This window comes from Enhydra lutris, unplaced genomic scaffold (assembly GCF_002288905.1).
Source record: "Enhydra lutris kenyoni isolate GAN:26980312 unplaced genomic scaffold, ASM228890v2 scaffoldscaffold43, whole genome shotgun sequence".
NCBI lineage: Eukaryota > Metazoa > Chordata > Mammalia > Carnivora > Mustelidae > Enhydra > Enhydra lutris.
The window spans coordinates 7,017,410-7,041,730 of record NW_019154127.1 but is presented as its reverse complement, the minus strand read 5'-3'; the positions used below and the strand labels follow the sequence as shown (position 1 = coordinate 7,041,730).

General features: G+C 44.1%; 1 protein-coding gene across 1 annotated transcript in view; it reads right to left on the bottom strand.

Annotated features, from left to right (window-relative positions):
* Positions 1-4,604: 4,604 nt before the first annotated feature.
* The window catches only part of LOC111155703 (dopey family member 2), a 106,255-nt gene continuing 86,538 nt past the window's right edge, over positions 4,605-24,321 (bottom strand). Inside the window, exons 28-37 of the mRNA XM_022516017.1 lie at positions 19,530-19,612; positions 19,180-19,289; positions 18,920-19,066; positions 17,907-17,968; positions 17,274-17,402; positions 10,484-10,620; positions 7,577-7,632; positions 7,200-7,355; positions 5,605-5,734; positions 4,605-5,083 (exon numbers count right to left, since the gene is read on the bottom strand). Of these exons, the coding sequence (XP_022371725.1) occupies positions 4,832-5,083; positions 5,605-5,734; positions 7,200-7,355; positions 7,577-7,632; positions 10,484-10,620; positions 17,274-17,402; positions 17,907-17,968; positions 18,920-19,066; positions 19,180-19,289; positions 19,530-19,612 (1,262 nt within the window). The 3' untranslated portion in view covers positions 4,605-4,831. The remainder of the gene's footprint in view (positions 5,084-5,604; positions 5,735-7,199; positions 7,356-7,576; positions 7,633-10,483; positions 10,621-17,273; positions 17,403-17,906; positions 17,969-18,919; positions 19,067-19,179; positions 19,290-19,529; positions 19,613-24,321) is intronic.

The following is a 24,321-nucleotide window of genomic DNA, read 5'->3' as shown; positions in this document are numbered from 1 at the left end:
GACCCTGGGATCATGACCTGAGCCGAAGGCAGAGGCTTTAACCCACTGAGCCACCCAGGTGCCCCCAAAGAAGCTATCTTATCAATAGCCCAATTTCCAGAGACAAATAACTCAGTTCCTCAAGCACTAATGTCGCCCTCCCCTCCATAAAAACTGAAGGAGACTGAGGCAGAAGGAAATGGAAATAAAGTTAAATTTCTTCTAAACCTAAATCTCACTAACAAGGACACTTGATAGGAGAAATGTGAAACTTTATCTCTAAACCTCCAAGATAGTGTCAGCAATCATTCCCAAGCATATGACCCACTGATATACATCTAAAGGGTCTCACGAGAAGATTTTTTACTAGTAATAAATAACCTTTATCCCAACAATAGCTAGCCCCTCAAGGTCCTAGAGACCTTGTTTCCAAAATTCCTTAGAGACTAACATCATCCCCTTTGTCCTCACCTACCCAACTCCTGTGTATATAATCAGCCACTCCTCAGGATAGCGGAGCAATATCTCTGACTGCCCACGGGTCCTGTCCCCGTGCTTTAATAAGCCACCTTTTTGCACCAGAGATGTCTTAAGAATTCTTTCTTAGACGTCGGCTCCAGACTTCACCCCACTGAACCTCACCTAGGTTCTAGAACTTCATCATCTGAGACCCTGCTTTCAGTTCTTTTTAGTGGCATTTCTGGATCATATGGTAATTCTATTTTTAACTCTTTGAGGAAGTACCTTATTCTTGTCCTAGACTTACAGTATTTTAAAGTCTATTTCCTTTCCCCTTTGCTTAAAGGTGGACTTCCTTGATTTAGATGGAGAACCACTTGGAAGGAGCTCCCTATATGGGAGTAGAAGTAACCTAACAAGCTCAGCTTGCTAGTTTCCTCTTGACTTCCTTGTCAGTAACCATATTTGTGAATAAATTGCTCTGAAAACTAGTGTTTCTCCGAGAACGGTTCAGGAAGCACCTGCGACAAAAACAACTTGTGACACAAGCAAATTCCTGAGTGTCATCCCATCTACTGATCCAGACGCTCTGGGGAGGAGGCTAGGCATTCTGCAAGTTAGCAAGCTCTCCGGGAGGGTCTCCTGCACATCCCAGTGGGAGGACCCCTGCTAAGCATAGTTGCTTTGCTGGATTCCAACTCTAATGGACAGATTGCTGACCTTGGGATACTCATACCCATTCTCAAAAATGCTGGAAGGGGTCTCCTTCACTCTGAACTTCAGAGACAGCACCGAGTCTGGTTGAAGAGGATTGAGTAGTCTGGAATGATTACTACAGGACTTAACAAAATATGGACACACGATCGCACACGTGCACGCACATGCACACACACACACACACACACGACACTCCTGTAACAGTCATAGGCCCAGCTGTTCCTTCATGTAGAATGGGGAAACTCCTTAGTTGGTCCACATCCCGGTCCAAATCGTACTTTCTTCTTTGAAGATGTTGGTTTTGCGTGTTCATTGGTTTGCCTCACTGACCTGCAGGTAATACCTCCTCGCAGGTCTCACACCGAAGCATTTATTCCAACGGCACAGAATTCTGTCCAGTCTCCTGGGTAATCGGTCAAAACTTTTAGGTACAAATTTCATCAACTATTTCCACAAATCTAGCTACTTGTACTCCTAATTTAAATGGGCATAATGTATAACTAATGGGCAATAAGGTTCATTCTCCTCTAAAACACATCTCACCACACCTTCAAAGCTAGGAGTGCTGTGGTCTTATACCAGCTGGTTTTACAGGAAGTGATAAATGGGTGGGGTAGTTTCAGAAACTGCCTTCCACACTTTCCCAGAAAGGAGCAGCCACCTCAGGGATTTCCTGTTTCACTTTCTCAGCGCTGAGGTTGAAACATAGGGCTCTAGAGGGAGACAGACTTAGGTTTTGTTTCCTGGCTCTGCTGAACTTGTAGAATGGGGTAAGCCCCTACTTCCTAAGGAGGTGGTAAGAAAGAAAAGGATTCGGGTAACGCACTTGGTGCCATGCCTGGCCCCTGGTAAGCGCCCTAGCAACGGGGATCATGTTATCCCCACGCACACGTGCCACTCTCCCATCAACACCGCCTGCGGCTCTGGGTGTCCAACTGTTAGAGAGCCCGTGTGTTCTGCTTTGCTGTGGCTGCCCTTGGCAACCCCACCTCTCCCAGCACACTCCCTGCCCTCAGTGCAGTGACTAAGAGCTAAACACAGAGCACCAGCTTCCTCTGGGAGGAATGGAGTCAGAGCGTTGGCTCCAAAGTGGGGTGCAGAAGGGCCTCTGTTGGGAAGTAAAAAGAAGATACCCGAACTGTTAATCTTGTTCTTCCTCATGTTTCCAGACATTGGGGTGGGAACGGTCTATTTTTTTACTGATGGGTGCATGATCAAAACTGTTTATAGATCACAAAGGCGGCACGGAGATGATAAGTTGCTATGACCCTAAGATACACTTACAGTCGGTATTCCCATTTTATAGCTGAGAAGGCTGAGGCACAAAGTTTTGCCCTAGCTAGTATGTGGGGAAGCTGAGTCACACCCAGGCAAGTTGGCTTTGGAACTTACACTGTCAACTGCTGTGGTATCACTAACGAAAGACTTAGAGGTACATCATGTTTATAAGACTTCATCGGGTGTTCTAGGAGAAACATAGGGATGTTGTTGAATCCCTGTCTTTTAAAGATTTCTATTTAATAAATAAGGATTAAATGACATACGGTATTTTCAGAAACCATTAAGCTGTTTTAGATACGGGGGAGAAAAAAAATGAAAAACAAAATTTGTAAATCTAAGTACAGATACAGGAACTGCCTTCCGCAGCATAATAGCTAATGACATTGTTAGTTTTGTTGTAAATTTTGATATATGAACACATGCACCCACCTTGGTGTTAACTATTCATCAGCAGATGGCTCTTTCCTCACAATCTGAATTACAGCTCACTCACAGTGTAAATTACACAGGAGTTAGAAGTCAACACTTCAATATTTAAAATTTCAGTGACCAAACTTGCACATGTTTTTAAAGATATCCCCTTAGGTGTAAAAAACCGTAATTTTCACACACATCTGGATGAATACCCAAGTTTCCAGTGGTGCTTTTTTTTTTCTCTTCAGCCCTTATTTAGGTAATCAGGTGGTTATGTGCTCCCCAAATCCTAGACCAGGGCTAATGATGCGAGCTGCTTTGGCAATGCACACAGACTATTAAGTAGAAGGATGTTAGGAGGAACTTAATGTTGGTTGCATTCCAGAACACCCTGGTTTACAGAAAGGATGGACCTGAGAGCACGCATTAGGCCTCGTATGCACCCTCTGGGCGGGAATGAGACTCCACGCAGTGCTCTGGAGGCTGAAAGGGGGACATGAGGTAGGCAAGTCTGGAAGGCAAAGCACGCTTGCTGGCAGAGTGGAGGCTCCCACAGCAGAGCAAGGGCGCCAAGCCAGGACTCTGAATAGGGTAACTGGCAGAAAGACAGAGAGGCTGGGAAAGAGTGGGGTGACCTGCTGCCAGGCGAGAGGAGTCTGTGCTGAGAAAGGGATTATTTTAATGAAAAGGGATGTCTACAAAGTAGGAAAAAGATCCCAGAAAGGACAGCGTATGAGGGAAGAGTCCAAAGGGTCAGTTTCCCTTACAGTAGCTTCAGGCATTAAAGGCTCCACAATGGAAAGTGCTGGCAAAGCAATTAATTGTACATAACTAAGGTTCCAGCTGTTAGAGTTTTGAAAACCATGTATTTCTTTCAAAGCTGGATGCACTGTGATTTTCTCATGTGATTTTAGAAAAAAAGTTCATTTATCATCTCTGTACCCAATGTGGGGCTTGAACTCCTATAACCCCAAGATCAAGAGTCACATGCTCCACTGACTGAGCCAGCCAGGAGCCCCTTAACATGTGATTTTTTTTTTTAAAGATTTTATTTATTTATTTGAGAGAGAGAGAGAATGTATTCAAGAGTGGGGGGGGGGAAGGGAGGCAGATGGGGACGGAGACGGAAAGAATCCCAAGCAGACTCTGCTCTGAGTATGAAGCCTGACCTGGGGCTTGAACTCATAACCCTGAGATCATGATCTGAGCTGAATAGATGCTTAACCAACTGAGCCACCTACCATGTGCTTTTAATGGGCAAGAGTTAAATACACTCTGGTATCTTCAAGCCCTCAGCACTGCTGAAGCCAATGGTAATGGCAATTATTATTTTCAGAAAATAACATACTTTGGTTTTAAAATATGGTATGAAATTGGGACGCCTGGGTGGCTCAGTTGGTTAAGCAGCTGCCTTCGGCTCAGGTCATGATCCCGGTGTGCTGGGATCGAGTCCCATGTCGGGCTCCTTGCTTGGCAGGGAGCCTGCTTCTCCCTCTGCCTCTGCCTGCCATTCTGTCTGCCTGTGCTTGCTCTCTCTCTGACAAATAGATAAAATCTTTAAAAAAAAAAAAAAATGGTACGAAAATAAATGCTTTAAAGGATATGAGTGAAAGGTTAAAAGTAATATTCAACAAGTGTAAACTTTTAGGGAAATATACTGACAGCCCATATATCTACATCGACAAAGAAAACAACTGATTACCTTCACACTTCATATTACAAATTTTGTACTAGAATCAGATGATATATTATTTTATTTTCTTTACATAAATTGAGGAAGAAACATACAATCAGATCCAAATATATTACAAGGCATTTAGGGAGGTGTGTTTTGTTGCCCCACAGAAAATTATCTGAAATCGACCTTCAAAATTGAAAAAAACTTATTTAAAAGCACTATCCCGGCTCTTTTCTTGTTTAGGATAAATCCTGGTTTTCACAGCAGTATCAGTAAACGGATTTGAAATTCTGTCTTACGTGGTTAACATTCCAGATGTTCCAAAAAATCATACTCAACACATTCTTCTAGTTGTTTCAAGACCCTTGGGCTATCTGTGACAGGAAACTCCAAGACCGGAGGTCCTTGGATATCAGCAGGCAGTTTACTCTGGGTTTTAAAAGCACAACTGAGAGTCTGGAAGAATGGCACCAGTTGCCTGATGCTGGAAACAGAATGCTGGCGCAGAAGGGGGAATTCATTCTTCATGGTGATCTCATCAGAGCTGCCAATTTCCTGCAAAAAAAAAAAACACCACCCAACCCCGTAAAGATGATATGGCTTTGCTAAGGGTTAGAGATGCAAGTGAGGTACACGCGGGCTGCAGACCTAAGCAGTGGGTTCTTTAGGAACATTCACTACCAGTACTCATGGTAGTTTCCAAATGAACTCAAATGCTGGTCTTCAACTGACATTTTCCACCCCAGCCCCTGCCTGTGCCCTCCCCAGCCGGGCTCCAAACATTTTTCCTGCAGGCCTGTCCTTAGCATAATAAAGGGACTCTGTGTAAAAAACTTCCACGTAACCTGATCCTGTCATCCAGGATGCTTACCTCGGCAACTGGGATGAGAAAGTGACATAAAAATGAGAAAGTAAAGATGGGATTTCTACCACCTCCAAGTTTTAACACTCGGATCAAAGAACTTTAGAAAATTATTCAAAGTCATTCAAGTCAAGCAGCGCATGAAGGATTTCTCTCACTGCCTAGATTTGTCCCTTCTGCCACAAATATAAATTGCAAAAAGGAAGATATTTACCCCATATTTTAGTTTTAGAAGTTCCAGAATCCTAACGGTGTGGGGTTTGCATTCTTGGTGACTCTCCTCGAGATCCGACAGGAAGGCAGGGCCCTCTGTGTCCACTTCTGGAACAAATGCCCACCTGTAACTGGACAAAAAAACAAAACAAAACCCGACATCATGCTCAGAGCCAACTTCAAAAGGAGTTTTAAACAGTTTTCTTGAGATACAACTCACACACCATACGATTCACCCCCTGAAGTGTATAATTTAGTAGCCTTTCATTTATTTGCAGAATTGTCTATCCATCACCATAATCAACTTCAGGATGTTTTCATCACCTCACGAAGAAGCCCTGCTCCCTTTACCTATCAGCCCTCCATCCCTTACGCCCCCTTCATCTAGGCCACCACCCATCTATTTTCTGTCTCTGCATATTTTCTTATTGGGGACAGTCATATAAACAGAATCACAGAACACATGGTTCTTTGTGACTGCTGTCTTTCACTTCCCATGATGCTGCCAAGGTCCGTCCATGCTGCAAGGACACGTCCGTACTTCATCTCTTTTTATTGCTGAGTATTTCATTGTATGAATACTTATACATCGATGGACTTTGGATTTTCTCCACTTTTTGCTTATTACGAATAATGCTGCCATGCATACTCATATATATCAGAACTCACTTAAAAAAAAAAATCTTTCTTCCTTACAGCAGGTTTAGGTTCACAACACAATTGCCTGGAAAGTCCAAAGACTTCGGAACTAGCAACAACCCCCAACAGCCTCCACCAGAATGGTACGTCTGTAACCATTGGGGAACTGACATTGACTCATCATTATCACCACAAGTCCCCAGTTCAACTTAGGCCTCACTCTTGGTGGTGTGCATTCTATGGGTGTAGATAAACGTATCATGACACGCAGCCACTGTTAGAGTATCAAATAAAGTAGTTTCCCAGTCCTAAAAATCATCTGTGTTCTGATTCCCTCTCTCGTAACCCCTGACCACCTTTTCACTGTCTCCATAGTTTTGCCTTTTCCAGAATGTCACAGAGTTGGAATCCTACAGTCTACAGCCATTTCAGATTGGCTTCTTTCACTCTGTAGTCTGCTGTAAAGAAGAATCCACATTGTAACCACAAACATTTCTACATGATTACTCTCTCTAGGGGGATAGGACAGAGAGAAGTGGCATCTGGGACCAGGCATGAAATTAAGCATATGAGCAGCTGTGTTAAGCCTACAGGAAATGTAAGCCAACAGCGGCAAAGTGAGCTGGAGACAGTGTTCCATTTATTTAATTAGAAACAGATAATGAAATCTACACAAATGCAGGGAGGACCACCAGTCCCCGACTCTTGTTTTATAAACACTCAGTAGCGAAACCCTGTGAACAACCACCCCCCCACACACTGCCCGAAACCCATCCACAAACACTACGAGGAGCCAAATTCAGGAAACCGCAGGTGTTGCGAGCACTGAAACCTGGTCTTCTTGTCGGCCACTAGAAACCACTACCGGGGCTTCCCATACATGGGTCACAACAAAGTAAAAGTGCTGACAAGGAAAGTCACCATTTCAAAGAGGACACATGGTCTTATCTGACTTACATTTGAAATAACGGCATCTTGTCAGGTGGAAAAGAAAGTGCTGTGTCCAGGAATTTGCAAGCTGATAAATATAAGACCAGTTCACTCGGGGGTATCTCCCCCACGGAGGGCCCATTTCCATCGGCAATTTTCATTCTGTTGATTTTATTGCTGTTTCTATAAATTTGCAAAGAAACTCTTGTTACAAATTTGTTCGCATATGCTGTAGTCCATCTGGCTGTGCAAGGTCCATAAGGAGACTTTTTCGTTTAAGAAATGGTCAAATAGCTGGTCCCTTCCCAAGTACTTTGAGAAAATAACACGGAGTGTTAGATAACCGTGCATCACAAAGTGATGTGCACCACTCACGGATGCACACAGACCCTCGCACAACTCACCTCAACGATTCATCATCGTCTTTCAGATCTTCTTCAAGCTGTATGAATATCTGAATCTTCAAAAGAAAACATAAATACAATTTACTATTTGAGAGTGATGAAACCGAGCTTGATGTTTAGAATGTATATGGCTGGGGCGCCTGGGTGGCTCAGTCAGTTAAGCATCTGCCTTCTGCTCAGGTCATGATCCCAGGGTTCTGGGATAGAGCCCCGAGTTGGGCTCCCTGCTCAGCAGGGTGCCTGGTTCTGCCTCTGCCCACTGTTCTCCCTGCTTATGCTCGCTCTCTTCATCTCTCTTTCTGACAAATAAGTAAAATTAAAAAACAAAAAAGTAACAAAGCAAAAAAATCAGCAACATGAGAAGACAACCTACAGAGAGGGGGAAAAATTTACAAACCAAATATCTGATAAGAGGTCAACATAAAAATATATTTAAAAAGTCATACAACTCAATAACAAAAAATCAAATAATTTAATGTAAAAATGGGCAAAGGGCTTGAATAGACATTTTTCCAAAGAAGGTATTATGGCACACAGGTCCATGAAAAGATGCTCCGCATTATTAACCATCAGGGAAATGCAAGACAAACAAACAAACAAAACCCCAGTGAGATATCACCTCACACCTGTCAGAACGGCTAGCATCAGAAAGACGAGAAACGACAAGTGTTGGTGAGGATGTGGAGAAAAAGAACATTTGTGCACTGTGGGCGGGAATGTGAACTGGTATAACCGCCGTGGGAAGGAGGTTCCTCAAAAAATTAAAAACGGAACTATGCTATGATCCTGCAATTACACTTCTGGGAATGTATCAGAAGGAAAGGCAAATACCGTGTTGACAAGATATCTGCATCCTCATGTTCACTGCAGTGTTAGTTATAAGACATGGGAAAAATCCAAGTGTCTACTGATGGATGAATGGATAAAGAAAATGTTGTAGATTATAGAGTAGAATATCGTTCAGCTATAAAAAAGGAGGAAATCCTGCTATTTGGAACCACATGGATGAGCCTTGACAACATTATAATAAGTGAAATATATCAGACAAAGACAAATACTGCATAATCTAATTTATATGTGGAATCTTAAAAACAAACACACCAAATTCATAGAAAAAGAGATCAGATTTGAGCTTATCAAAGGCAGGTGTGGGGGAGGGGAAATGGGATGAAGGTGGTCGAAAAGTACAAACTTTCATTTTAAGATGAGTTAAGTACCAGGGCATCATATCCAACATGACAACAATAGTTAAATTGCCGTTGGGTATATATAAAATCATTAAAAGTAAATCTTAAGAGTTCTTATCATAAGGAAGAAACATGTTTTTCTTTTCCTCTTTTTATATCTATGAGATGATCAATGTTAGCTAAACTTACAGTGGTCATCATTTCACCATATATGTTAGTCAAATCACTTTGTACACCTTAAGGTTATATATTACTGTACGTCAACTATATCTTGGTAAAACTGGAAAAAAACAGTTTAAAAAACAGCAAATAATATCAAACAATTTAAATCAGTGGAAATAAGCTGATGGTTAAAAGATCAAATATGATTACAGAAGATAAAATATTCTCTATTTAACTAAAACCTATGTGCTACCAACTTGAACGTTTTCATATGAAGTTAGATATATATGAAATAGTGCACTGTTCCTGAAAGAGAATTTTGAAAATATTCCTAAATATGTGTTCAGAATCTTAGAACATATCTTTATGACTAATTTATAATTAAATGTGAGTAAGGAAGAACTAAAATGTGTGGTGTAATTCAGAAATGCTGCTCTTAAAAGCCTACCCACAAACTCACAATGCTTTCTGAGATTAATGGTTGTTAATAGCCTTCCAAACAGCATTAAGCTTTTAATCTTAAATATTTTTTTGAAGATTTTATTTATTTGACGGAGAGAGAGAGAGAGAGAGCTCAAGCAGGGGGAAAGGCAGGCAAAGGGAGAGGGAGAAGCAGACTCCCTGCTGAGCTGCGGGGCTCCATCCCAGGACCCCGGGATCATGACCTGAGCCAAAGGCAGATGCTCAATGGACTAAGCCACCCTCAACCTTAAATATTTCCCTATAAGATTCGGCTTCAAAGAAACTCACAACATAGACACAGTGAGCCTGTTATGGAAATCTATTATCGGTGAATGTGAACATCTGGCCAGGAAGTTCTTTGACAGAAATATGAGGGATTTAGGAAGGATAATTTTTCATTAGGAATCTTTAGTTATGTGAATTCGTGGTATGGTAGGTCAAGGTATGTGATGGTAACATTTCCAGTCATGGGTGTAAACTCTGTAATTTAGAACTTAAAGGATTAATCTGTAGATTATGTAAATAACATCACCATAAATTACAGTTCACACCAGTAGCTCAGAGACATGATGACCTGACATCTTCCCTCTAATTTGCTTTTGACTTCACTTGAGATGGCCCCTCCAACCAGATACTGGGAGGGCAAGCATTACCAGAAGATGATCTGACCCTCTTTTTGCCCTAGAGGCACTAGAGCTGAAAGACTTTGCCTAGGAACTTTCCTTACCATGGAAGCAGGAAGATAGTAACTTACAGAGCTTTTTATGTTTCTTGAATTTTACCTTCTTGACCTGTCCAATGGTGGTCAGTTAGTATCGTGTACATAGTTACTCACTGTGCCTTAAAGTTTTATACTCTTTTTATACAAACTACAAAATTTCCCAGGGATGCATTAAATGGCTTTGCCTCAAAACAAATTCCCTATTTAACCAAGAGCTGATGATGTGCTACCAGCTTGGTTGAAAATTTTGCAGATAAAATTAAGATATAAATGAAATAGTATATTAATCCTGAAAAAAAGCAAAAAACAAAACAAAACAAAACAAAACAAAAAACGCTTCAGCCCCGCTTCCAAGAGTAAAATATTTGTACTTACTAATTCAGAGACCATTATGGGCCACAGTGAAGTCAGATGTTGGGGAGATATTCTTAGCAGCAAAACTCTGAAAAAAAGAAACATCTGAGCAGCAACTATGGATGTCTGTCCAACTCTGAGATTGTCTGTCAGGCGTTCTAAGGAAAGAAGATTTTCAAGATGTCACACAAATATGCAGTTTGAGGTTTCTCACTAGACAAAGAAAAAAAAAACAAAACTGTATTTGTTTTGACATTTAACAACAATGTAGCCTAAGAAATGGTTGCTGGGAGAATGTTTCTGCCCTGCTCGTTTACCACCAGCCCTCTGCTTTATGAAGTGAAGCGGTTCATGGTAAGGGGAGTGAAACAACTGGCGCTTCTGCCCCTGCCACAGCTGACCAGAAAGACATCAACCTCTGACTTAGCCTGGAAATCCACTGGATGACCAATGACCACTAAATGCTCTTAAGAGAATATGAAATATAAGACACAAGAACCACAGACTGTCCTTGGTGAGTGATGGTGTTCTAGAATCACAGACGCTGGCTGGCCACTGACACCCTATCTGGGAGTGAGGAGTGGGAAGTGGAGTGAGTGAATGAAAGGGAGAGGTATTCAGTGAAGTTGGTATTTCATGGCCAAGACTTTTTAAAAAACTTTAATTCCTGTAGGGAAAGAAGGTGTGAGTTCCTCTAGCCCCTAACAGTCTTCCTCACTTCTCCACGGAAGTAATTGTTTGCAGAATGTGATTCCCCCCACCGCCATAATAATTTAAGGTTTCTTAGGAATATGAAAAAATTGCTACAGCAAACAGCTGAACTTCTGTCATGCTAGTTAAGATGAAACTTCTATTTATCAAAGCTAGCTTAAATAGGTTTTTACGTCTTGCTTTTAAAAATACTCTTGGGGCACCTGGGTGGCTCAGTTGGTTGAGCAATTGCCTTTGGCTCAGGTCATGATCCCGGACTTCCAGGATCGAGTCCCGCATCGGGCTCCCAGCTCTTTGGGGAGTCTGCTTCTCCCTCTGATCTTCTCCTCTCTCATGCTCTCTCTCACTCATTCTCTCTCAAATTAAAAAAAAAAAAATACTTTTGACTTGGGCACCTGGGTGGCTCAGTGGGTTAAGCCTCTGCCTTCAGCTCAGGTCATGATCTCAGGGTCGTGGGATCAAGTCCCACATCAGGCTCTCTGCTCAGCAGGGAGCCTGGTTCCACCTCTCTCTGCCTGCCTCTCTGCCTAGTTGTGATCTCTGTCAAATCAATAAATAAAATCTTAAAAAAAAAAAAAATACTCTTGGCCGGGGTGCCTGGCTGGCTCAGTCAGTCCAGTTTGTGACTCTCGACCTCAGGGTTTTAAGTTCAAGCCGCATACTGGGGGTGGGGATTACTTAAATAGAAAGAAAAAAATACTCTTGACCAAACGAAGGATCAAACATAACTCAGACACTTGACAGATATGCTGGCATTTTTTTGCTTTTAAAATTCTTTTTAAATAATCTCTACGCCCAACATGGGTCTTGAACTCAAGATCCCAAGATCAAGAGTTGCACATTCTACTGGCTCAGTCAGTAGAATTTTCTAAAGAGTGGCATTTTTAAGATTTTATTTATTTATTTATATGACAGAGAGAGAAATCACAAGTAGGCAGACAGGCAGGCGGAGTGGGGGGTGGGGAGCAGGCTCCCTGCTGAGCAGAGAGCCCGATGCGGGGCTCGATCCCAGGACCCTGAGATCATGACCCGAGCCGAAGGTGGAAGCTCAATTCACTGAGCCACCCAGGCGCCCCAAGAGTGGCATTTTTAAAGAGTGCTTTGGGTTTCTGGTTCTGGATGAGATGGAAGAAACAGATTACATCCTATTTCTCTAATAGCAATTTAAAAAAAAATAACCTGGAACAAAAATACATAAACTGCATCAGAAAACTGAAAAGCGAAGGAAAGGTGACAGGACCGGCTAGGATCTGTGGGACTTAAGCAATGACCTGAAGTGAGTTCCCGAGGGTTTTTAATTTTTTATTTTATTCTGGCCTGGGCACCTGAGGAGATGGTAAGCTAGAACACCAAAGTTTCGACCTGAATGAGAAAAGGCATCAAGAGACACAAATGCAGAGATGGTAACAGAAGTTTATCAGGAAAGGATTTTAAAAAGATGTGGTCTAAAAATATTCCAATAATCAATTACGGACATTTGAAACAAATAGAAAATGTTAGCAAAGAAATAGGAGAAACAAAGAAGAGCCAGATGGAAATTTTAGAACTAAAAAGTAAAATAAAATCACTTTTTTTTTTTTTAAGATTTTATTTATTTATTTGACAGAGATCACCAGTAGGCAGAGAGGCAGGCAGAGAGAGACGGGGAAGCAGGCTTCCCACTGAGCAGAGAGCCGGATGTGGGAAGCAGGCTTCCCACAGACCCGGATGTGGGGCTTGATCCCAGGACCCTGAGATCATGACCTGAGCTGAAGGCAGAGGCTTCAACCCACTGAGCCACCCAGGCGCCCCAAATAAAATCACTTTAATAGAAAACCCCTCAGTGGTGGGCTCAACAGCACACTGGAGATGACAGAGGAAAGAGGGAAGTCGAAGACAGAATCTGTGGAAATTACTGAAACTGAACAAAAGAAAGAAAAAAAAGTGAGGGGGGTTGAATGAGCAGGCTCAGGGATCAGTGGGACAACAAAAGATCTAATGTTTCAGTCACTGGAGTCCCAGAAAGAGGAAAAAGGGTATAGGCTGGGAAAATATTTGAAGAAATAATGTCCGAAAACATTCCAGATTTGGTAAAAGATGTACATCTACAGATACAAGAAGCTGAGTGAACTCTAGGAAGGATAAAACCAAAGAAATTATGTAACATTCAGTTACATAATAAAACGTGAAAAAGTAAAGATAAAGTCTTGATAGTGGTCAGAGGGAAATGATACATTACAGTAGTCCCCTCCATCCCCATCTTATCCATGGTCCTGCTTTCTGAGGTTGACCTTGGTTGATTGCCGAAGCAGATGACCCTCCCTCTGACCTATCGTCAGGGGGTCAGTACTGGCCTCACATTAAACATCACATGCCTATGTCATTCACCTCACTTCATCTCACCACATGGCCACCCTTCTGATATTTTGAGGGAGAGAGAGATGACATTCATGCAACTTTCACTATAGTATACTGTAATAATTGTTGCATTATATGTGCCTGATTTATGAACTAAATTAACCACAGGCATGTATGTACAGCAAAAAGCATAGTATATGTAGTATTTGGTACTGTCCATGGTTTCAAGCATCCACTAGTGGTCTTGGAATGTACCCCCTGTAGAAAAGGGGGGCTACTGTAACTAAAAAGGAACAATAATTTGAATGAGAGACTTCCCTCAGAAACCATGGAGTCAGAAAAAAGTAGCACATTTTTCAAGTGCTGAAAGAAAAGAACTTCACCCCAGAATTCCATTTCTCATGAAAACATCCTTCTGGGTGTTTGGTCACCCAGACCAAAAAGAAGGAAGATGAGATAAACAGTCTCCATGAAGGGAAACAGAGAGAACTTGTGGCCAGCAGACCTGTACTCAAAGAACATCCAGAAGGTATTCTTCGATGAATCAGAAATGGTTGGAAACGTGGAGCAACTGAAAGAGCATTCCATGAGTAAAAAAGACATTCTCTATCTTTCTAAACCATGCCGGAAGGTTGAAGCGGTTTTGCTAATGGACCACGCTGTGTGAGGTGTTACCAGAGGGGAAGCAGGACGCACAGTCACAGGAACACTCGGTACTGGCTGTGCAGCTGCTTGTCAGTCTTAATCTACTTCGAAATAGAAAGTATTTTTTTAAAGACTTTATTTATTTATTTGACAGACAGAGATCACAAGTAGGCAGAGAAGCAGGAGTGGGGGTGGGGGTGGGGGCGGAGCAGGCTCCCTGCTGAGCAGAGAGCTGATTCCAGGACTCTGGGATAATGACCTGAGCTGAAGGCAGAGGCTTTAACCCACTGAGCCACCCAGAAGCCCCCAAAACAGAAAGTATTATGGAAAAAGTGGTTTGTACACATATTTCATATTGGTGCTCCAAAGAAAAGCTAAATTCATGAGATTATTCTTCAGCCAAGATGATCTATTTTAGAATCACGAATGTTCTTCAATCTCTAACCTTTCTTAGCTGAGTGATAAACCTTACGAACCCAAGGAGTTTCTTTGAGCAGAAGAAACGGGAGAGAGCCCTGAGCTCCTAATCTCTCTCCCTCTCAGAGGCATGATTTCCTTAAAACTGTTGGATGCTTAGATCCTGCTGTGGTCAAACCATACCGCACTGTTTGAGAAAGGCTCTGGTCTGTTCTTTTCTTGTTCTATACACCCAATACCATCTCTTTAGCTCTCCGGGCCTCAGCCCACTTATTTTAAAGGTGTGTGATGGGAGACGGGGGAGAGAATGAACAGGTCTTTGGTCTCAGGGTGGGAAGGCACCAAAAGGACCATGTGATGCACTGGCCTACAGGTTCTCCTTTCTAGTTTCCTCCTCTTGCCTCCACTGAGAGTGGACTTAAGGCTGCCCTTCCAGACAGTGTCGAGCGGCCAGGAGCATACAGACCACAGACGCTGCACAGACACTTGAGGACAAGTGATTCCTGGTCTTCTCCTCTCCGTGTTTTGTAGGGATGCAACAAGGCTCGGCTTTGACTCTACATTCATTATCTTTTTTCTTTTTAAATTTAAATCCAATTTTGTTAACATATAGTATATTATTAGTTTCAGGGGCAGAACTCAGTGATTCAGCAGTTGCATAGAACACTCAGTGCTCATTCCATCAAATGCCTTCCTTAATGTCCATCACCCACTTATCCCATCCCATCCCCTCCCCGCCTCCCCTCCAGCAACCCTCAGTTTGTTTCCTAGAGTTAAGAGATTCTTATGGGTCTCTGCATTCAGCCAAATTCTTTAGAGGGCTGCCATCACCCTTACTGGCAATCCTGGCCACCATCTGCCTGAATCAGCAATACAAGAAAGGATCTGTTGATATCGGAACATTTGCTCTCACATATTTCAAGTACTCAGGACTTTATTTTTTTTATTTATTTTTTTTAAGATTTTATTTATTTATCTGACAGGCAGAGATCACAAGTAGGCAGAGAGGCAGGCAGAGAGAGAGGAGGAAGCAGGCTCCCCACCGAGCAGAGAGCCCGATGCGGGGCCCAATCCCAGGACCCTGAGATCATGACCTGAGCCGAAGGCAGAGGCTTTAACCCACTGAGCCACCCAGGCGCCCCATACTCAGGACTTTATGATGTGAAAATCTCCTTCTGTGTTTCACTGGTTGAAATTATGTCAGTTTTAGTATAAAGATATTATTACAAATATAAAATATAGTCATAATTAATAATTGTGAGAGCTATTAATGTTCTGAACTATAACAATTAATACCTTTCAAATAGTTAATCAAGTGGGCATGTAAGCTGACAATTACTACTAATATCAAGAGTCATCAGGATGACTTGGGGAAGAGAATTTGTGAGCTGACAGATACATTTATAAATTTCTTTATATTTATATATTTACTTATGTATACATTGATTAATTGTAGGCTCCATGCCCAGTGTGAAGCCCAGTGCAGGCCCTAAACCCCCCAACCCTGATATCAAGACCTGAGCTGAGATCAAGAGTCAGGCACTTAACCAACTGAGCCACCCAGGTGCCCCAGCTGACAGATATTTATAAACACTTTTTCTTTTAAAGGGCAGAGCAAGAGATTGATATCATAATTCTACCTGGAAACAACCCAAATGCCCTACCATTGGTGAACTGGTGAGCCAGTCACAGAATGGATACCATTCAGCAATAAAAACCAATATGCTGTTGATAAATATGGTACGGACGACTCTCAAAACACATTAGGGAAGTCAAAGAAGCCAGACGCAAAGGCGTCACCCCACCCAATGACATTTAGGATATTCGGGACAAGAGGAAACTATGAGAGGAAGGCAGATTAGCACTTGGTAGGGACCGGGGGAAGGGAAGGGGATGACTTCCGATGGGCTCAGGGGAACTTTCTGGGGTGATGGAAATGTTCTGCATGTTGACTATGGTGATGGTTCCATGACTGTATGTGCTTATCAAATTCACAGAACTGTATACCCAAAAAGATGACTTTTATTGTATGTAAATTATACCTTAGTAAACCTGGCCCCCCAATAAAGAATTTACGCCATAATTCTAATATTTGAAAAATTGTTTGATATACTAGTTTTCATAATATTAAACAAAGAAATCCTTCAAGAATTGTATTAATTTTATTTAATTCCATTCAGGCTATGAGTCTTAAAGAAAACACATTTCTATTTGAGAATTCTTTTGTATCTTGGAGAAGGGTGAACTTAGGCAGAATGCCCACTTCACCATCTGCACATTTTATGAGGGAAAAAAAAACCCTTTAAGATCATGTACAATAGCGGCAGTAGTTCATTTTTGAAGCAAAGAATATAGTGAGTACAAAAAAGAGAAAAACTTAAGGACTTCTCCTTCACTAGCCTCGGTTAGTGCTGTGACCTCAAATACCCTGACCACAGGTGGATCTAGCAGGAGGCAATGCTAAGAAAGTACTCAGACTTTCAGAAACTACCTAAGAAAAACTAACAGCATTATAATCGTTGATTTTTAAAATAAAGTTTCAGATTCACTGATAAATTTCCAGAGGTCTTCCACAAGCACTCATTTTAACACTCTGCCATCTGGCCCAACATGCTGTGGGCCACTCTGGTAGTTGCCCGAGCTGGGGGTCCATCCACGAGGGGGGTGAGTGCTGGGGGTGAGGGTGGGGTGGCCTTCTTACCTTGTATCAGAGGAAGGTAAAGGTGGTATTGATCAAGTTCTCCACTGAAGACGGCAAAAGCCTGGCGCTTTAGCAGCATGGCTTTCTGCTCAAAACTCGAGAACAGTTTTAAAGAACTGCTCTGCATGTCTAGAATAAATACAGCCAATACGTTCCATTTAGTGAGAAAACCGCAATCAGAGGTAAGTGACAGGACATTCATAATCGTGTCATTTCTATCCTTCCTGGTGAAAAATCATGGTCCTAAGTAATCATCGTCTCGTGGTTATTATTGACATATTTATTAGGAAACATAAATACTTCTTGAAGGACATTTAACAATAGAGCATTAGAAGAGGATATGAGGGACAGACAATTACTCCTAATCAATTATGGTAAACCTATCACTACTTTCAAAAGTATACCCCCGTGGTAAAGCTGTAGGGAAAGGTTGTTGGGGCCTTCTGGTCAATGCTCTGGAACCGGGAGGCTCATTCGTGAATCCTGACACATTAGGCACGTTACATTACAGTTTGCAGCTTAGACGGCATCGCTGAAGATCCGAGGGGAGTCCTGAGCTATGTGGTAAAAGCGGATTATGAGGGGATCAGGCTTTTAAAAGTGTGATTTATGTGCAAGTAACATACAACTTACTCATTAGATCTTTAAACATTGTTTTCTCGTGAGTCAGAAGATGGTCAATAATGGACTTCCAACTGGATATTAAAAAAAGCAAAGTTAATTAAGTATGTAAGGGATGACAGTCTGATTAGAGGCATCAAGAAAAGAACATGCCCCTTTGAGATCTATTAAAACCTGTTTCCTGAAAAGAAGTTAGTGAAAGGAATAGGTTTTAATACAAGGGAAAGCTGAGCAAAAGCTCTTCATTTATAAACTTAATGACACAGGCGATGAATAACAAAGGAAAGAAAGAATAATTCCCAGCTTACGGTAAAAGAGAAACAGTTTTTTCAAGAGTTGCCCTTGTGCTGATGGAAAGCAGGAGTAGTGATATCAAATACGACTAATTTTCCAAGTGGGCTCCCCAGAAGAGCAACAGGCTTTCAAGGTGAAAGCCGCAGGATTGCGAGGAGTTGTGGGTGGGAGGCAGCAGAGCAAACTCTGACCGGTCGCTACCTGCCATCAAGGCTATTGATAAAGACGTGAATGTGACGGGGGAGAGCCACTGTGTGGTTCTGTTGACCTTCCAGGAAAGGGCACAGGGAGTTCACCTCACATCTGTATTTCAGCAGCTACGCCTGGCTGGCTGCACAGTCTCAGTGACAACTCGTGAAGCGTATGCTGAGACATGGGATAAGGACAGCACGGTGTCACCAGCAGGCTCTGTCATCTTAGCGCTGGAGTACTCTGTGACCCCCAGATGGAGCAGTACTAGGCCAGGGGACACTGGAACCCTGGATTGTGCACTCTGGGGATAACGTGCTCTTGTAACCGAAATCCTTTTGATAAAAAATGCACCTCTGTATTTTTAAAGCACCCAGCCCCCCTGCCATGAACGCAGTTAACACGCGAGCTTGTGACAGGGCCGTCCTAGGATCTGGGCTGATGCTAACTGCTCCCATTTCAAGTAGGAGAATTATGTCAACCAAAACATTTTCTCCACTGGAGGATTTGCAGCAGCCCTTCGTCAGAACAGTGTCTCTTACTGTGCACAGCAAGTGTCCATCTGGAAGAAAGCAGGGTCCAAGAATAACTCCAGGACTTCTTTCTTCCAGGCTCGCTTTGTATAGGCGTAGCCGCTCAGAGAGCTCAGCAGCTGAGCGCCGGCCCGGAAGCTGGGAGCGTTGTAGGCACTGAACACGGGTGGGGAGGGAAAAGGCTCAAGGTCAAAGAGTGTGCAAAGAAAGCCGCCTGGTGCCTTTCCCATACCCGATTTTGCTCCCTACGAGCAGGGAGATGACATTACCTGTGATTGCGTAAGTAAGGAAACACGTAATAAAGCAAGCGGGAGATCAAGGGCACTGCCTTCTCCTTCTCGTCACTTCGATAAACCATGTCCAGGAGAGATGCCAGGACCTACCGGAGCAGGATCACAAGGAAACAGAAACCTTCTGAGGCCAGCGACAGTAAGGATTAGTCCTTGAGGGGCACATAACCTAACAAGACAACTCCCTGGGGCAGCTTGAGGCTGGGAGAGCTCCGGAGGTCAGCCAGGAGGGGCAGCCAGTACTCGCTGGCCCAAGACTGGAGGGCCTGCGCCAAGCTCCGGGCCGGCCGTCACACCATTGAGGGAGGGCAAGTCAGGTGTGCACTGACCTCTGCCAGGAGAGACAGGGCCTGCACGCTGTACACCGACGGGGCAGACGCGGACACCATTGCTGAAGCAGCTGCGGTGGCATCTGCTGACAGAAAGATGCATTTGCGCTTCAATCATGGCGGATGGGCCACCATTTCTGCCCCTGAGACATCTCACAGATGTGAGCGATGCACCCCAGCCTTGCATACTGAGGATGCACATAAGTATCCCTTAGGGGTTCCTTTCTGTTGACATGTTCAACTTCAGGAAGAACCTGGGTATTGAGATCATATAAATCAGCGCTGACTCACTTGTCCTCCTCCCCATCCCTCTTCTCAGCATTGTTCTCAGAATGTCCACATCCCCTTGGGTGATCCATCTTACCCTCTGGGCCTCTGACCCCCGACCTCCTCTCTTTCAATAATCTGTTACTCTGGGCCAGCGTGGTCACCCACTATCATCATCACACCCGTGGCCTCACCAATTTCCCAAATCTCCACTTCCAGCCTCCCTCTCTGACCACATCTTGCCTTTCCCGAACCCTTGCACAGACCTCCAACCCTTTGGCCTGGCACTCTGACCACCCACCAACACCTCCGGGTCTGCCCTTCTTGCCTCCCCACCTATATACCCGTGGTCTCGCATCTACCTGGCAAACATCCTGGGCTCTTTTGCTGCTCTCTCCCTCTGAGGAACTCACCTGGAAAAATGCAAAGCTGGCTAAACCCATAGATCAGCCTGTGGAGTTTCTGTGTAGTTGAATGCTCCAGAGAAAACCAAACAATGATGGAATAGATCTCACTTTCCTTCATGACCGTGAATCTCAAAAAGGACCTGATGCTACCACAGAGTCCTACCAGCCGTGCCCCGGCGGTGTGCTGGCTTTCCTACTCTGCCGCGTCATTCTTGCAGGCCTTTCCTCAATAACCAACACTCTTCCCTTCTCAGCTGATAACCGCACCTATTTCACTAAGACAATTAACGGAGACAAATGGGAACTCCCTCAGTTTGGCCACATCTCTATGTTCTCTGCGCTGTCTCCTGTTTTGATGCACATGCTCCTGGCTCCTATGGAAGAACAGTAATTCCATTTCTGACATCAAGCCTGGCCCCATGGCCATCGAGGGCTTTGCTTTCGAACTGTCCTTTCTCTCTTTGGTATTTATTTTTCCCTCTCTGCTGCACAATCCGTCACATACAAATATGCTCTGGTATACTCCAATTTAAAAACAAGAAAATAAGGGCTATTCTTTGGCCATTAGTTCTACTCGGTTATTGCCCTATTGACAAGTGAGCTTCAAGGAGTTTTCTGCATTCACGGCCTCCTCCTCCTCCTCTCCTAGCCTCCTCTCCACCCGCTCCAGTGTTCCCACCCTCGTTGTTCCCAACCTCCATGTCGTCAAGCCCAGTGGGTCTCTGTCGGACCTTCCCCTATTTCTCAGCAGCCTTCCACTGTGTTACTCCTCCCTCCTTCTGAAAGCACCCTCCTCTCATGTTTCATGACTCTGTGCTCTCTTGGTTTCTCTCCTACCCCAGTGACCACTTAAGCATCGTTTCTGGCTCCTTCTCTTTTTTTCTGACATCTCAAATGTAATGCTTGCAAAACCAAGCTCAGTTTCCTGTTCCAGAATGTTCCTATTTTGGTCTTTTCCCCCTCGATAAATTGCGTAAGCTAAAAACCAGTCATCCTTGATTGCCTTTTTCGTTAACCACCACATGCAGCCCACCAGCAAATTCTGCTGACTCTGCATCTAAATCAGTCCACCTTTCCATCATCCCTGCCTCCGAGCCAGCGCTGTGTCACCCACACTACTGTGAAGTCCTGCTAACTGGCCTTCCCTTTTCCGCTCTCGCTTGATACAGCCCTTACTGCTCATAGCGGCCAAACTGTTGTTTTCTAAAGACGGAGGAAGAGCCCGTCACTGCTTGAAACACGTTTAATGGCTTCCACAGCGAGTGGGACGAAATCTAAGCTCCTGACCAGGCTCCCCTTAAGCCCAGCAACCCTCAGCTCCCACTCAGGCCCCTGCCCCTGCTCAGTAAGCGCCAGACAGGCTGGTCTCCTGCTTTCTGGCCCACACCCACCACCAGGACTTGCCACCCCTCTGAGCAGTGCCCTCCAGGTCTTTGTGCCACTTTCCCCTAACTTCTCGCTTCTCAGAGCAACTGTCACCTCCGTGAGGACACACCCTGTAACATCTCCCTGCTCCCAGCTGCTCCTTGTAATTGGACTCTTACTGTCCTTACACTAAGAACCACTTGAAATTCCCAGGGTCATTTACTTCTTCTTTTGATCTTTAAAAAGCTTTCATTTTGAAAGAACTTCAGATTTTCAAAAGAGTTGAAAGGTCCCTTTGTTAATGTGCTTTTTGCTTATCCTCTTCCGTGCTGCCCGTGTGCCCGGTGCTGAAGGGCCCGCACGCGGGACACACCACCCGCAGACTCAGGGTAAGAAGCCGCACACCGGGGGCGCGCACACAAACTTTAAATGGGGACAAACACATAATTTGAAGCCTCACTTTGTTTCATGCTTTCTATGGCCCATATGCATACACGTAATTTGTTTAAATAAACAAGGTCATGACCTAAACACTCAGGGTTTTCGGTCCTCTATCATTAGCTAATTAGGTTTTCTTTTTTTTTTTCTTTTTTTTAAAGATTTTATTTATTTATTTGACAGAGAGAGATCACAAGTAGACAGAGAGGCAGGCAGAGAGAGAGGGGGGGGGAAGCAGGCTCCCTGCCGAGCAGAGAGCCCGATGCGGGACTCGATCCCAGGACTCTGGGATCATGACCTGAGCCGAAGGCAGCAGCTTAACCCACTGAGCCACCCAGGCGCCCGCTAATTAGGTTTTATAGAGAAGCACCAAAATCACCTCCGGCTTTGGAATTCTCGGATTTCTTTAAACAAAAATAAGGTCATTTCACTCTAGCATTATCTCGAGGTCAAATGAAATCATTGTGCAAAAGCCAGGCCCAGTGACCGTGGTCCAAGCAGTCGGTCCAGCCGCTCTGGTGGAGCAGTTCCAGCTGTACACCAGCACGTGGGGCAGAAATGACCCCGGGGGAGTAAGCCCAGCAGAGGCAAGAGCCCCCTCCCTGAACCACAGCTATAAACACAGCCACAGCCTGAGAAAGCCTCACCGCTGCTTCATGTCGGCCAACGACAGGGCACCACGTGTAGCAGCTTCATTACACCATCAAGGGTCATTATCTTTCTTACGCAAACCACAAAACTCGTTACCAAGCCAATATGGCAGAAGTAGCGGCCGGTGGACCACAGTCTGCCGAGAACGCCATCCTTCCTCCTCTTGGGGAGAGAAGCCCCTTCCGGCGGGCACTCGTTTCTCGAGGCTCCCGTGCACCAGCCCTTCCCTCTCCTCCTCCAGGTCAGCCATGTGGCCCGAGATGAACCACCCGGGGTCTCCGCACGAGAGCTGGCTCACCTGAGCCAATTGCCTGATTCCTGCTATGCCTAGAACCAGACACTGACGCAGGGCTTTTCACTTACAGGAGCCAAAGTGTTTTTGTTCTTTTGTTTCTATTATTTCTGCTACCTGTGAGAGAAAAGAGCCCTGACTTCTTGACTCTTTTTTGGTAAAGATCATAGATGGAGCTTTGAGCTGTTGCTGTAACTGTTGCTAATGACAATGAAAGACCCAGTAGAATATCACAGGACAGCTTTTGAACACTGCCTTTGCGGTGGGTATTGTACTATGTAGTTCCTACTGAGAACTTAAATGCAATTTTTTGCCCTTGTGTTCATAAAACTAAGAGCAAACTGGTTTACTCGTTTGGCGTAACCTAATACTGGGACTGGGCACACGCTCCCATCCCCTGGTTAAATAATACCGAGAACTAGCAAAAACAGTTACTTTCTCCAAAATACACTTAATCCTGAAAGAACCACTGAAAACGGACTAAAACAGTTTACATATCAAAACAGGCAGCGTGCTCGTCAAGATGCACTTCAGGACTCTCGCCCTGTGCTGTGCCCACCCATCCAAAACTCTGCCCAATCCCGACCAGTTCCCCACCCTAAAAGATCTGCCACAAAGGACTCGGCCAAGGCCCTGCCACCCTACAAAGGTCCTCCTTGAACTTCCCCAATGAGACGCTGCTATGACCCTGCCAAGTCTGTGTCTCCCTGCAGTAGATCTGATCGCCTACAGTCTGCTTCATCGGCAGATCTGTCCAGTGGTCTTCAGGGCACTGACGATGAACCACCTCCATGACCGCATTTAAGGCAGACTCCTCCAGAGCACCTGGTTGATCACGGCCCAAGTAGACAGAGGAATCTCCTCTCAGTGTCTCCTGGCTGCTCTCCTCGGAAGCTGTAACTGAGAGCAAGGCTGGGGTGTGCCGAGCCCATGTGACCTCCACTAGAAAAACCTTCACATCCCCGGCAGTGACGAGGCACAAGGATCACTGAGAGGCATGGGTGTGTTAGTCAGAAAGAAAAGACACAATCTAATGACTCTAACCGCCTGACGACAGTTCGCTGGTTTACTGAATTTTCTTTCCACAGTTCCATGAAAAGAAAAACATACATTTCCATATTTTTTATACCCCACAGATTTCTTTCACCTAATCTGTGCAGATTATCCTGGGAAGCTACTTTCTTGGATTCTGATCTAGGCTCAGTGAGAGCTGCCATGGCAGCATACGTCACTGGGGGCTCTATCAGTGGAATCCTATTGTTTATTACATACAAATTATGTTGTAAACAGTAAAAACAAACTGTCGGCTTTTTTTTTTTTTTTTTTAAAGTAGGTTCAGTGCCCAGCATGGATCCCAGTGCAGAGCTTGAAC